The 15,976-nt window shown below is 37.5% G+C and overlaps 1 protein-coding gene across 1 annotated transcript in view; it reads left to right on the plus strand.

Annotated features, from left to right (window-relative positions):
* The window catches only part of ROBO1 (roundabout guidance receptor 1), a 1,115,645-nt gene that overhangs the window by 1,066,258 nt on the left and 33,411 nt on the right, over window positions 1-15,976 (plus strand). The window contains 5 exon segments of the mRNA XM_027585188.2: window positions 924-950; window positions 2,359-2,401; window positions 8,722-8,876; window positions 11,686-12,021; window positions 13,883-13,990. Of these exon segments, the coding sequence (XP_027440989.2) occupies window positions 924-950; window positions 2,359-2,401; window positions 8,722-8,876; window positions 11,686-12,021; window positions 13,883-13,990 (669 nt within the window).

Below are 15,976 nucleotides of genomic sequence, written 5' to 3' on the forward strand. Positions count from 1 at the left end.
TGAGGGAGGCGAGACTGCTACTTTTGAGGTCTCCAGTTCAATTTCAGGCATTATTGATCAGATTAAGATTTATAACTGCAGAGAGAGTGAGGGTTTTCAGTGGGGTGTTATTGTTCTATTGTTTAGCTTCCAGTGTGACGTTTGAAAACTGCTCAGCCTACTCAGAGAAAGCTTCTCAGTGTAAGCTATAATCGAGAAATTAAAGTTTAAAACTCCCCATTTCTTCCTGTCCATTCACAAATTCCTATAATGATAAAAACATTGTATCACACTGTTTATATGATAGGGTGTCAGGCATTTCTCGGCAGTGAAACAGTTTGGTTTTATGGCTCCCTTTGTTCCGGTGTTTCTTTCCTTCTTTCTTCCTTCCCTCCCTCCCTCCCTTCCTTCCTTCCTTCCTTCCTTCCTTCCTTCCTTCCTTCCTTCCTTCCTTCCTTTCTTCCTTCCTTCCCTCCTTCCTTCCTGTCTCTGCCTCTCTCTTTCTCTGAATGATGAATACTTAAGTGCACCTATTAGTCCACTTTTATAAGCATTTACTTTCAGATTTCTAGATAAGGTTTAAGCGAGACCCTGAGAATACTTGTTTGAGAATCCATCAGCCAGTGTTTGGAGATGATTAATAGTAGAGGATTCCTGTTTGTCCTACAGCTGGAACCTAAATCTATGTGACTCAATGCAGGGTCATTCCCAGGCTAACCCAGCACGACTCCCATGCCAGACACTTCAAAATGGCACCTGTAGAGACAAACCTCTTCTTTTCACCTCAGATTTGGTTTTATTCATCTATCAGAGTGTCAGAACTACTGGCTTCGTTATTTACATTTGTTTTATGTTCAGCTGTCTGCTTGATTTATACTAATGTGATATGTCCCCTTTCTCTCTTCAGCTTAATAACTGGTTTATATTTTGTTTTGATTTTTCAGTCCCGTCTTTTACCTTCACACCAACAGGTATATATTTGCACTTACCGTCTGCCTCTCTTTTGTTAGTTTGGCATGTGTTGTACGATCGTGTTTCTGTTTTTATTTCATTTTCTGCCGTCAGTTGGGGGAAAGGACTTAAGGTGGAATACAGTACTTCATTTACTCACGTCAGGCATGCATTCGAAGTAGAAATGGTTGGTGTTGCTTTTCATCCATTTAATACGGTTATTTATTCATGACTCCACGCTGCATCTTGGCCTTGCGCGCACGTGTTTCATTAGATAGACACTCTGTTTTCACCCTCAGCATGATTTAACATGCTAATGATCTTATTGATTATTGCATACTTGGCAGTGCATTTTTTCCCTTACCTTAAGCTTTCACGTTTTCCAATGAAAATTTCTCCCCCTTGCAATTCTCTGTCCATAGAATCAACATTTTTAAAGGGAACCAAAATACCCAACACATGTGGAAGATAAAACTTTTTATTTTCCCGAAGTCAGAATCCCAATATTTTGTTCTATTCAGTTTCTTTTTCAAAGTGGGCCCTCTTCTTTCACGTCACCTTTAATAGAAGATGTACCTGAAGTCTTGCCTCCTCGGTTTTAATCCAGTTATTGTAATCACTGGAAGCAGTTATCTCTCCTTAACACACTCCCCGTTTGGAGTTCTTCTAAGCAGAATTTGGCAGCTTTTAGAAACATATTTCTTCTTAGAAAATGCGTCTGTATTTACAGAAAAGCCAATCTTCCTAACCCCTTGCCTGTGTGCAAATCTTTATTATTGCTAAATTTTTACACCCATAATTCATTAGACTGAGAATGCTTTCAAGAGCATTAAAATATATTGTCACTAAATATACACATGTCTGATGAAAATATAATGGGAGGGGCTTCTGTAAGCCACAATAAAAAAAAATAGGTCGTATTAATAGTCACAACTTGGCATACATCTTTGTGTGTGGAGGGAGAGAAGGTTTAACATTTATCTTTGTCTTACTGGTATTCATACTTCTGGGACAACAGTCTTGCCATTTTTTTTTCAATTTAAGATTCCAATTATATATACATATAAAATCATGAAATTATCAGATCTAATAATAAATTCAAAATAGAAAACTATGGGAATGCAAATGTAACAGTGCATAATATATTTAATAAGAGTGTACTCAAGTTTGCTTTTACTTAGTTCTCAACCTTATTGGCACATTAAGAAAATAAGAGTAACATATTTAATTCTATATAATCTTAAAAAATACTAGTTGAATCAGAAACCTGCTTTCTGTGATGGTTTTGCAATGCTTCTAAGTAGAAAGTGAGAAAGCATTCCATTTTAGAAAGATACTCATGGATGTAATAGCTTTTGATTTATAAACGTAAACATGTCTATTAATTGTTTCTTTTTCTTTTTTTTTTTTTTTTTGGTAACATTCTAGTAACTTATCAGAGAGGAGGTGAAGCTGTGAGCAGTGGAGGGAGGTAATTATCCTGCTTGTTTTGTAGATCCTAAAGGGAATTCCAGGTATCTCATCTTGCCTTCCTCAGTGACATCACTTTCTTTGCATAAAACGTCGAAGGATGAAGTTTGTTCAAATCTTTTAGAAATACTCCATTCCACCGTGCTGTGGAACTAAGCTTGCTGGTACACAAATGCCGTTGATGGAAGCTGTTGCATCTTAGTAAATGAACACCAGAGGGCGCACTTTAACCGTGAAAGACAAGCTTGCTGATTTTAGTGGATGATTAAAAGGAGTTAAAGTAATTAAGCAATGGCATTTATGAAGATTAAGAAATATAGCTAGTTAACAGATACTATCAAAGAAAAAGTGTTCATCTGAAAACCTGCTGAACACGTTTGCTCATAAGTTGTAGGCTAGGTTGGTTCTTGTGAATTCAACATAGTTCAGCTCTCCATTTGCAGGGGAATATGTTGAAATACAACAAGAAATCTAGGTAGCTTGTTAATACGGAGCTTTTCTTTTCTCTCTAATTAAAATGAACCTCAATCCTATTTTTTTTTGTAATTATGATTCAGTGAACTTTAATATATTCACAGAGAAATCACAAACTGATGTGACAGGCAGCTTAAAAGAGCTGAAAAATGGTATACGTAACATGAGCCAAGCTTCTGGATTTTCTATAATAAGATGATGTTTTTCCCTCAAACCAGCAACATATAACTTAAGGTAGAAGAAGAAAAAACTTCCAAACAAAACCATTTTATAATTTAAATTCGATTAACTTACTGAGTGCTCTGCTTTGCACAGTTGGATAATATGTTTGCAACTGGAAAAGACAAAAATGAGTAAGGTGTTATTTCTGAATCCAAGGAGCATACCATGTGGTGACACAATGACTGAATTTAGCATACAACAAAGTGTTGACCACCACGGTTGTACAAATTTGGCAACAAGCACTATCTTTTCTTCCTGGGTACTAGTGCTAGCTTACTGTTTTCATACCCGCGAAACAAAGCCAGCCACTCAAAGACCCAAAAGCTAGGGAGGTCTTCATAGGGATTAAATTCACTTGATTCAGAAATTAAACCAGAGCCTGTTTTTGCATCCAGGGGAATTCCATCGAAATGATCGCCCAGATATTCATGAAACAGACTCTGGCATAACAACACTCTCTCGTGGATAAATCTGGAAAGCCTGATTATATAACCTCCTCTCTACATGTGCAAGTTCATGACTGTAGACTCTGCTTTCACGTGATTGAAAGCACATAAAATGCTGGTGGAGCATCTTCTATGTCCTGCACTAGCCTCTGTGGATGGGCGTGTGTACACGCACTCTCTGTCTCACACCCATGCGTACATGCGCACGCATATAAAATATCTCCAGTTCTTGTTCTTAATGGATTTACAACCTAAGAGCAAATGATCGTATAGAACCTAATGGGAGGATTCCATGGGTACCCAATGCAAGTTTCTACAGGGGGACTGAAAAAGGACAAACAACAAACTGAAAATTACAAACAGAACAATTTTTTGGAAAGCTTGCTGTGTTACCATACAGAATTAACCTTTTAAATTCAAGAAGAGAATAACAGTGAAACTTCTGTATTTCAAATACCAAATAGAAAAGACCTTTGTACCAAATGAAATGATGAAAGATGCTGGTATGTTCCAGAGGCAACAGTTAAATAAAGATCTTGGAGTCCATGCTCAAAAGAACAGTTATATACACAACTTTCAATTTATTCATTCGTCAGGCATATTTATCAAATGTCTACCATGGATGCGCACCATTCTAGTTGCTTGGGATGCATCAGTGAGCAAGTCAATAAAAATTCCCGTCCTTGTGAACTTTACATTATTAAGAGCGGAAGCTATAAGATAAATAATAAGCATTAAAAAAATCAGCTCTAGTATCAGCAGTCGCGTGCTTTGGACCAAATAGAGCAGGATAAGGGATCAGGAGCGAATCAGGAAGAGGTCTCTGTTCCTAGCCAGAGTATGTGTTTGGGCGGGTGGGTGGGGGATTCCGGGATGTGTGTGTGTATCTGTGTTCTATGATTTCGTGTGGTAAGAGAAGGGGCAGTCACCCAATCTCCTGCACTCTCTCCTCTCATGTCCATCCCTTAAACACTGCTTTCCCTCATAGATCTCAGACGTTGGCAGCCCGCTCTGGCCCTCCCACCTCATTTGGTTGATGATACCTAAGTCAACATTTCAAGTCTTCCTTTCTTCTGCATCCATCACACCTTTGTTGATCCTGCTTTACACCCCATTCACTATCCCAGTACTGTTTCATATCAAGCACTTGATCTCTCCTGCCTCATCTATCGCATAAGCTCCCAACAGTCCTACCTTTATCTACATTCGTTAGCACTACTTCCTGTTAATTCCCTTTGGCCATTGGAGCCAAAATGGTATTTTGAAATGCTTATCGATCATGTCTCTGAGTTGCTCTAGACCCCATTTTTTTTTTTAAGATTTTATTTATTTGACAGAGACACAGAGAGGGAACACGAGCAGGGGGAGTGTGAGAGGGAGAAGCAGGCTTCCCACGGAGCAGGGAGCCCGATGGGAGGCTCGATCCCAGGACCCCGGGATCATGACCTGAGCCAAAGGCAGATGCCCAACGACTGAGCCACCCAGGCGCCCCTAGTTCCCGTTTTTAATAGAACCCACCATGTTTAAAATACCAAGTCTAAATTCAGCAGAGCCCATGAAGCCAGCAACCTGGAGGGTGTTGCAGGTCCATCCCCCACCTCTAAGTGCCACACCCTACGATCCACCACGTCAGCGCACCTGCCACTCTGCCAATATTAGATTCTCTATTGGGTCCTTATTCCATCAGCCCGGAATATGCTCCCCATCCCCTGTCAGTTTGCTGAGCTTCACCTGCTGTGTCCTCCATGAACTTTTTGTGCTGGGTAAATACCACGGTTAAGCACCTAGCGTAAGGTAATGCAGTTATCTTTTGTTTATATCAGGTGTCAGGAAATTATGGCTCCTGGGCCAAGTCCAGTCTGCCACCTGTTTTGTAAATAAGGTTTTATAAGAATATACCCCAGACTGACTTGTTAACCTATTGTCCATGGCTGCTTTCTCACCACGATGGCACAGTTGAGTCGGTGCAACCAGAAATATAATAAAGGAGAAGGCTGAGCCAGAAATCTTTTCTAGTTCACAAAATTGTGAATTTAACTATTCCCAGAAAAGGGCATATGAGGACTGTGTTAAGCAAAGAGACCTCCTCCCAACTTGGAAAGGGCAAAGGGCTTGGGATACCATCCAGGGGAGGATCATGGAAGCAGTATTAAGTAGCTGTTCCTATCCCTTTGTTTTCCTTACCTCAGACATTGCAGTCACCTCTTCCAAAAACCCTACTTAAAATCCAAACCACAGCATCAACCTGGGAACAGTGGAGAAGTCCTAAAGAAAGGAGTAAGAAAATCAGGCCAGAAAGAATGCCAAGAAATCATTTCCTCGCCGTGGGAAGTGACAAAGAAACAGAGCTCAGGCCTTGCTTCTCTCTGAAATACTGGCCTCTCAAATCTATACCTTGCTCCTTCCTGGACTGCAGAGCTTTTTCAGGCTATGAATTAAAGGAAAGAGGAGCCGGTCTATAGGCAACCCTTACTGCCGGGCCCCCTTACTATTTTCTCCAGCCCTGGGACCCTCTAGTATTTCATTTTGTGATTTAGGATTTCAGATAGGTTTTTGTTTTTTGTTTTGTTTTGTTTTGTTTGAGTGGAGTATCTGACATCAGAGGAGCAGAGGAAATGAGAGTAAGCGCTACCTAATTATTTAAATGCAGTGCCCTCTTTTCCTTTGTGACACAAATTTATCCCCTTAATATGAACTGGAAGAAAAGTTTGGGTTTTATGATCCCTAGTGTCTTCTTTTCCCTAATAATACTGTCTTTTAAAAGACAAGGAAGAAATAAGGCAAACTCAGATATATTCATAAGAAAATACAACCTCTGATATGATATGGTAAAAAGACATATTTTAGACACATGTTAATTACCGTAACCAGCACTGAGTTTTACCTCTGCTTAATTTCTTATTGTTGGACAGCGAAATCTGTCTCATATACGCTAGGTCATCTCAAATGCAGAAAAATAGCCTATGAGATTGGTAGTTTCAAAAGGCTCCTAACACCCTTATCAAGGTAGCTGCATATGAGCTTTGACTTCCTCAGAGACCTCTAAAATACACACATGACATTTTAAGATTCATTATGGGTCAATAATGTATGGTTCACTTTCTTCCCCAAATAATTAGTATTCCAAATACAAGTTTAAACCAAAGCCAGGATGTGAATTGTTAATCTTACTTCCTGTTGGAAATCACCTATCCATATGGAAAGTTCTTTCAGCTCATGATATCAAAACACTCAAAGTGCTTTTCTGAGAGAATCATGGTAGCATAAAAATATTGTCTATTCCTTTGGAAACCTTTTCAGTCGGACTGAAAAATTTCCACTTGACCCATACTTTAGACCCATAATATTTCTACATGTCAAATATGGAAATTTATTTTTAATAACTTCTATAGTGATAACACACTATTTCAAGAGGAAATAAAATAAGAAAAGCTAAAGATTACTAGAGGCAGAATTTCTCTAACCAACGTCTATTCAGAGGCTCCAGATATCTGTGATGCAGCTTGCATTTAAATGTTTTAAATTTCAACGGTTTAGCAAATTGGCTCTTCGAAGCACATTTTTATCAACAATGTTAATAATAAATTGGCTCAGTTTTAACAGCATGATTCTGAATTTCGAGACTGCAGACATTTCCCCCCCACTCTTTCTTTTATACGAACGTTTAATGACCTTAGGAAATTTCAGCACTCCCCAATATGTATGTTTATAGCATCCTGGATTCGAGTGTGGATTCCAGAGCTAGAGAACTTGGGCTTGAATCCCAGCCTCTCTGCCACTCGCTGGCTTTGCATAACTGTGCATAACTGCACACGTGTCTTAACCTTCCGTCTGAGGAGTCTGTTTCCTCATCTGTAAAATCAGGAAATAGTAGTAACGACTTGGTGGAATGGTTCTAAGAGTTAGATGAGTTGATACATGTAAAGAACTCCGGACAATGTCTCACACGTTGTAAGCAAAAAGTAAACATTCATACACATATGCACATCTACTTATGTATACAGACATAAAAATTATAAATCCATATTCTTCCTTTGGAGTGAAGGATTCTTCACATAACCATCATTTGCATTAGTGAGTTTCCTCAGTTGACTCTGCGTCACGGAACCCTGAAGGGTGAAGTGTCAGGTTCTTGATTCCCGGGGAAATGAGAAGCATGGTTATCACACTTCGACAAAGAAAATGAAACCGTGAAGAAAATCTTTGCAGAATCTGCAGCACCAGCCTGTTTATTGTGGATCTTACAGCACACCATGCATTATCACCTCTTTTGCTAAATTATCAAATGGAGTCAATGTTGGAGAAGGACACGAGGAATGCCATGCTTGGACTCTAGTCTGCATCTCTGGAGCTAGTGGTTCAGGGTTCCCTCTAATAGCCATTGATGTGCTTTGCATTCCCAAAGCACAGTGAAAGAGCATTAACATGTGTTGTGCCAAAAAAGACAGGAACACTAATATTTCTTATAGTGGACACTTTTCGTTCTACCAGATTTAATTCAGTAGCTTTCCTTTGTTTATGTAGGGATTTATGGCGGTGTACACTGTCACCATCAGAAAGTCCTGACAAGCTTCCAGAGCTGTGCATGGAAACATTGATAAGCCTCTCTGCAGAATGTCACAGAGCCCCAAACTCACTAATTCTGACTTGGTTTTGAAGAAAAGTATGCAAATATGCTTACTGTGAAGGATCTGAATAAAGGAGCTTGTTCCATTTTTTTAATGACGTTGTAAGAAGAATCATGACTTTTTTAATGGGTCAAAAACGAAGGAATGCAAACTGTCTCCACTATGGTATTCTGTCAGCAACTAAAACACTAAAAAATATAGGTATCCATATGTTTAGATTCCATGTTTGAGTTTTAATCACTGGGACTAAAGTAAAGCATCGCAAATAGTACAGTGTTTTCTGTCTGATGCACAACTGTGCCCGCTTAAAAGTTATGGCCCTATACACGGAGAGAAGTTCTCAAGACATTAGATTACGTTACAGTTATCTTGTCAAAAAAATAATTGTAAAATAAAAGGAATAATAATATCATTCAGCAGAGCTGACCAAGTCATTTGTGAGAACAGTGATGAAGAATGTGTTGGACGTCTGATTGGGAAATCTCATTTGCTATTTATAAAACATGTGCATGTATATATATATATATTTTTTTTTTTTTTTTTTTCTTTAGGCCAGGACTTCTGAACATCAGCGAACCTGCCACGCAGCCATGGCTGGCAGACACGTGGCCTAATACTGGCAACAATCACAATGACTGCTCCATCAATTGCTGCACGGCAGGCAATGGTAACAGTGATGGCAACCTGACCACCTACAGTCGCCCAGGTTAGAGATGCGGACACAGCTCCATGAGCCTAAGCACAAGGACTGGCCACAGGAGGATACATTTCTTCCCCTCTCCCTACACTGGAAAGGAAAATTTGGTCAACATTTTCATAAAATGTTGACGGTTGCCTAGCAGATTACCCTGATTCTGTATTTTCTTCATCCCTCTACCTCCACGCTTCACCTTCCACCAGAGTTTCCCAGGATGCAATGGGAGAAGGGAGAGTATGAACTCTAGGATAGATAGCAAGGAAGAAAGAACTTGTACAAAAGCGTTCTTCTCCATGAGGATGAATGTATTTATAATTTATGTTTGTAATTATTTTCAGGATGTGGGGAATAAAGCAGATCAAAAAGTTTCTAAGTCTCTAGTTAGAGTGAACCAAATTCTTTAATAGCAGTAACAAAAATAACAGCAACTGTACAACAGCAATATAAAAAATTATAAATGAAAATTAACTGAAATTCCAAATCAGATTTTTTTATTAAGATATAATGTATTATTTGTTTCACGGGTACAGGTCTGTGATTCATCAGGCTTACACAATTCACAGCGCTCACCATGGCACATACCCTCCCCAATGTCCATCACCCAACCACCCCATCCCTCCCACCCCCCCCCCTTTCAGCAGCCCTCAGTTGGTTTCCTGAGATTAAAGAGTCTCTTATGGTCTGTCTCCCTCTCTGGTTTTGTCTTGTTTCATTTCAAATCAGATTTTTATTATATAAAAGAAAATCCCAAGGATGTAAGATATACATATATATATATATATATATATATATATATATATATATCTTTTGCAGGTGTTTATGCATGCATTTATTTTATATTGTGTGTTTTTGGTTCAGAAATATGTGTGAGTGAATTACTTCATGATGACGTCATGCTAAAGCATGACATGAAAATAAGGATGTAGAGTATGCAATATTGAGAGGAATAAACAGAAAATTACTCATGATTTCTTGCAAAAAAAAAAAAACAGAAAACAAAATGAAAACCTTCAACATTCCCAAATGGGAAATATTAAAAGAATCATAAAGAATCAAAAGATATGAGTAGAGAAGTAAAATGAACTAAGAAAAAGGGAAATAGAAGATAGCATTTAAATGAAGAGGTTTTTCACCATAAAGAAACAAATCATATAGCAGTCTGTATGTCTAGCCTTAAAACTAGTCCAGAGTCTTCCATTGGATATGGATATGACATATCCATGTAACTATGTCCCTGTTCTCCAGAAGTCCATATTCTAGTTGTACAGTTAGGTGCTCACATGGTTACAAAAAAAAAAGAAGACTGGTTGAGCCCTGCAGGAGACAAAAGATGACAATAACCATTTAGATTAATATGTAGAGCTGTTTTGTCCAATACGGTAGCCTCTGTCTACAGGTGGCTATTTACAGTTAAATGAAACAAAATACAATTTAAAATTCAGTTCCTCATTTGCCCTAGACACATTTCAAGTGTGCAGTAGCCACATGTGTCTGTTGGGTCCCGAATTAGACAATGCTGAATATATGATAGAACATATCTATCATCTCAGAAAATTCTGTGGACTCACACTCGTTTAGAAAGATTGGTAAAGAAAAATGAAATTGGCAAAACCTTATGGTCTTTAACAATATTTCTTAACCACTGTTAAACAAAATTTTATACCTAGAAGTTAGAATTACTAAAGGCCAGGTGAGTCAAATATTCCTGTTCCCTGATCATTTATTTTTAAAATGCAGAGTAGTTGAGTTCAGTATTACAGAGAAGTTGCATATTTCTCTTAAGATTATATTCACATTTACGTCTTCAGCTAATTTTTCATCAACATAACCAGCTGAAAACCAATCTTCAAGGAGAGCTGAACTACTACTACTATGAACTACATGAATAAAATAATGGTATTTTTAACCATTGTAACTTGACAAATTTTTTTATTTAAAAAATGTTTTCCACTTTAGATTATGATTTTAGCTCTTCCTGCTGTTTCCATATTTTCAGCTGCAGGCCTTAAATATTTCTATTTATTTAATTTTAAACATTCTATCAGTTATTTCATTCCCTAATACTTCAATGAGAAGCAAATTAGAGGGAAATTGAAATAGACAAATTAGATATTATTTCAGGCTTTCTTTGATTAAATTACACAGGTTACTTATGATTCATTTTATCATCATTATTGTCATTTTATACTTCTCGGGGTGTCTTTATGAAACCATGAAAAAATGATTATATAATGTCCTTCCCTGATAATGATTATCCTACATGACCAAGGGAGGATCCAATAAAATTATCTTAAACACTATTTACTATCCCTTTACCTCTGTTCCTCATATCTTTTGAGTAGAGTTATTTATAAAATACTAAAATCTCAAGTTCTTTGATGTGTAGGCAGAGATCCCCCCCGCCTTTGGTTTGAATTCTCAACATACATTCTTTGTTCTGTTGCTTCAACAACTAACTAGTAGCTTCAGATAGGACAGTAACTCCAGACCACATATAAATTTGGCACATAAAGATATTCATGTATATATTATTTAAGTGAAATTCCTATTAATGGGGTTGTTAAAGGAAAATTATCTTAAATTCAAATTCAGAATCAGTCTCTATATAATTTCTCTACGTCCTCTCTCATTTCCTCAATTTTGAATTACCTTCTTTAGAGAGTACCTATGACTACCTGGCCCTTTTTATTGATCGCATTTAAGCCCCTTCTTACTTTACATAACAATTTTATTGTGACTCACGAAGCTACTTACAGAGAAATTTAAAACGAATAACCATGCAGAATGATTTTTTCCTTTTCCTCTCCGTTGCACGTAGCTGATTGTATAGCCAATTATAACAACCAACTGGATAACAAACAAACAAATCTGATGCTCCCTGAGTCAACTGTTTATGGTGATGTGGACCTTAGTAACAAAATCAATGAGATGAAAACCTTCAATAGCCCAAATCTGAAGGATGGGCGTTTTGTCAATCCATCAGGGCAGCCCACTCCTTACGCCACCACCCAGCTCATCCAGTCAAACCTCAGCAACAACATGAACAATGGCAGTGGGGACTCCAGCGAGAAGCACTGGAAACCGCCCGCACAGCAGAAACAGGAAGTGGCCCCCATTCAGTATAACATCATGGAGCAAAACAAACTGAACAAAGGTGAAGAGCTTTGCCTTTATTCTCAGCCTTTTCTGTCTTGGTACCATTAACCTTTCAGCACTCCACGTCCAGACTTCTCTGGGATGAGCAAATGAAATCTTTCTTTTGTTACTCATGTTTCCTTATTTCTTTGTTTTCAAAATTTCCAGCGTCAAAGAGTTAATTAGCACAACAATAACCTCGGAAAATTGATTTTATAATAATATGTAACTATTTTCAAATGGTTTTGAGATTAATTTAAATTTAATCGTAGGTAAGGGATTGCTTAGCACAATCTTTTATTCATAAGGCAGAGGTACAACCGTCCCAATACCTCACATTTTAAATAAATAGACTATCCCATTCTTTCCACTCGAGATTAGAAGATAATTGCTTCTACATGGTCATATAAATGAATGGCATTTTTATACCAAACTGAAGAAAAATAATTAAATTAAGCTTGAGCTGGAGAAGTGGTTCAATTTGTTGTATTTCTCCTACCTCGTGTGGTCCCTAAGACTGCTGCAATGTAGCAGCAGTGTATGTCTGTATGATTTTAGAACCTAAATTTTTTTGGTTGACTTGATTGAAGTCTGTCAGGATAGAATCTAAAGTAAATTGTTAAATGGTAGCAGTGGAATAGTATTTTATAGCCTGAGGGGAATGTTTCTCTATTATGATATGTGTGAGTTGGGAGAGGTAAGTATTTGATTTCTTTATAGTCCTTTAGGCTACCGCTTTAATAACATGATTTGCAAAGTTGTACCTCTGGGGGGGGGGGAGAAAAGAAAAGAAAAGCATCCTCTAATATGAATAGTTCAGGGCAATTTTGCACAAGTGTACAGGTAAATGACACATCTTATTGTAGATAATTAGAGACTTAGATTTATTTTCTTTAGGCTTGAGTTGTGACCATTTTCCTCAAAAATAAAATGTATTACAGTTGGAGATGACAAGCATCCCATTTGATTAAGTTAATGTTATATATTTTGATTTAACAATACAGTCATCCAGCCTTTTTCGAAGTTTGAGGAAACACTTGATTGGCATAAAACCCAGTTCAGGAAATATTTGTTAAGACTTTTGCGCAAGCTCATGACAAAGGCTGACCACTATGAAGAGAGGACAGTTTCTGCAATCCTGTAGTTTGCAGTGGGCATTCCAACTGTTGTTACGTCATTCCTCTTTAGTATATGGCTTTACTGTGGACTTTGGAAAGTTTGACAAGCCTCTGAACAAATATTTCAGAGCTCTTATTTATTGTTTATATTGCTTGTACCAGACTTGGTATGTCAACTGTAATCAAGACCTGGAATGCAACTAAACTGATGGGTTATTACCCAGTACATTCCAGTGGCAAGTTTATCACTTAGATTTTTACCTTTGCCTAAGTAAGCAGAAGCCTTTCCATGGCAGATTGAGATCCTTTGTTTTCTTATCATGGATGTGTTTTTTATTAGATACCATCTTGCTGACAAGTTTCAGGGCTTTTTACTTTAATTTTTTAAAATGATTTACAGACATGATATTTTCCTGATTTCTTATGGTTAAAATTATTTCGTTGTTACATTTTTCAAGTTAAGAAGTCAAGCAATTCCGATTTCTGCCTTAGCTGATTTTTAAATATTTTAAAGCGAAGAAATAGTCCCTCATATGATTCGTACATATCTATGTTTAGTCTTATTTATATGAAGGAGATGATGCAAAGAATTTGGATTTTATAAATCCTAAAGAGACATGCCTATCTTTTCTTGACTCTTCCTCCTTTACGCTTCTATACGTTTAGCAAGTGATCAGCATGGTAACTTAAAAGCCTAATTGCTGGTAAATGATTAAGGCATCAAAGAGAAAATAAAAGTTTTTTTCCATCTGAAATGTCTAGATTATCGAGCAAATGACACAATTCCTCCAACTATCCCATACAACCAGTCATACGACCAGAACACAGGAGGATCCTACAACAGCTCGGACCGGGGCAGTAGTACATCTGGTAAGTGTGTGGAACCAAAGAGAAAGTCAATCTCTCCTTTAAAAAAAAAAAAAAAAACGGTGTATTCCACTGTTACAGATTGAATGCTAATGAACTGATGTACACGCATGACATGTCTCTGCACTAAAAAGTTTGAATTTTTCCGGGCATGGGTCTTCTCTCTGCAATTTGAGTGACAGCCCACTCACTAAACCATTTTGTGTTCTACTTACTAACGAAGATTAAAGATACCATTCTCCTCCTTGTTAATGAATTTTTATAAAGCCAGAAGCGTGGACTATACTTTAAAGGCAGTTGAAACTTCTTTTTTTGCCCTTGGCCAAAATAAAACTAAAAATGTTGGGCATATGCTTAATCTGCTAAATTTGTTACTCTTTGAAACAGGCTATACAGCACATAAAATCTGAGGACCCTTGAGCAAAATCACAAACCTAAGAGATCATAGGGACAACAGGAACCTGCCTCTGTTGATAAGCTTTGTAACTTTCCCTCAGTTCTCGCCCTAAAACCTCTTAAAGCAACCTCCTAACTTGGGTTTGTAAGAGCCTTCGAAGCCACGGTGAGGCCTCTTCTTGTCATGCTGTTGCAGCTGTTTGCCACCTGTTCTCCTGATAGGGGCTGCAGATGGGGCTTCGCTGGTACTTAAGGCTGGTTTTTCTAATTAAAGGCGATTCATTATTAGAACTAACATGTGGCGAGTCACACCACGATGAGATCAGAACTGACTGATCTTGCCTCTAGTATGTTTCTCCAGGAGAGTGTAGAAATATCACCTCTCAGTACCTGGATTGAAGTTGCTGGTAGGGGCTTTTAGCCAGTGTCTTTACCCCTCTCCTGTAACGAATATGGTACTTGCATTTTATCATCTTCCCTTGACAAAGGCATGCTGATTTGGCATTTTTAAGCCTACATGTTGTCACTGATTGAAACTATTCCTATTGGAATTAAAGGAGCTTAGAAATACCTCTTTGCCTTTTTAGATCTACTCTTATTCTACTGTATGTTGATTTTTTTAAACAACTAAAATCTTACTAAGGAAACCCTGAATTAACAGGGATTTTTTAAAAGGATCTACTCTTAGAAAAACCATAGAAAATATTTTAATATATTGATATCATGCCATTTTATCTTTGCATTCTTAGCCACTTAGAGAGAAAATCATATCTTCCTGAGGAAAATGATTCTATGATTATTGTGATTAAAATGATTCTGTGTTGTTAATTTAAATTGACTTTCTCCATCCCTCAGCTTAGAGACCTAGATCTTGGTGTTCTGCTGCTATTTATTACTTGGTATTCTGTGAATATTTGGTAAAAAGATTTTAAAAAAATGTATAATCTGGTGTTAATTAGAGGAGAGAATGAGGCAAGCAAGTGATGTGTAGGAGAGATTTGTAATGTTAGGCCTCTTAGGACAGATGGAGTTATTAGAGTAGATGTATGCCAAGAAATCAAGAGGAAGGCGCTGGGTATGGTCAAGTCCATGATTCGTGCCTAGTCTTTCCAATACAGGACAACTGAGTGAAGGAAGAGAGAATGGAGACAGACAGGTAGAGGCCTGAGAATTGTAATTTATTACTAACAGCCAGTCCCTTGGCCCATGCTTGGTGCAATAACATACCAGTTCAAGAACATCTGACTTAACGCACAGATTGGGCCAAAAATTCCAAAGCGACTTAAAAAAAAAAAAAAATAAGGGTCATTGAATATACCAAGACCTGTTTCATGCACCGTGTAACTTGGAGCTGTTTCAGAGAGGTTAAAAATATAAAGACCAAGAAAATTCACTGATTTTAAGGGATCATATGAGAAAAACAATTACAGGCTCATCGTCTATAATTTCTATAAGAATCTAAAATGTATCGTATTAGAGGAGGAAGGTAAAGATGTATTAGAGGAGGAAGGTAAAGATGATTTTATCCTCAAATATCTTTTGACCCCAAATTATTTTAAAATGAATATTCTAAAATGTGCAGTTACCTGCATT

The sequence above is a fragment of the Zalophus californianus genome, chromosome 1, assembly GCF_009762305.2.
Source record: "Zalophus californianus isolate mZalCal1 chromosome 1, mZalCal1.pri.v2, whole genome shotgun sequence".
Taxonomy (NCBI): Eukaryota; Metazoa; Chordata; class Mammalia; order Carnivora; family Otariidae; genus Zalophus; species Zalophus californianus.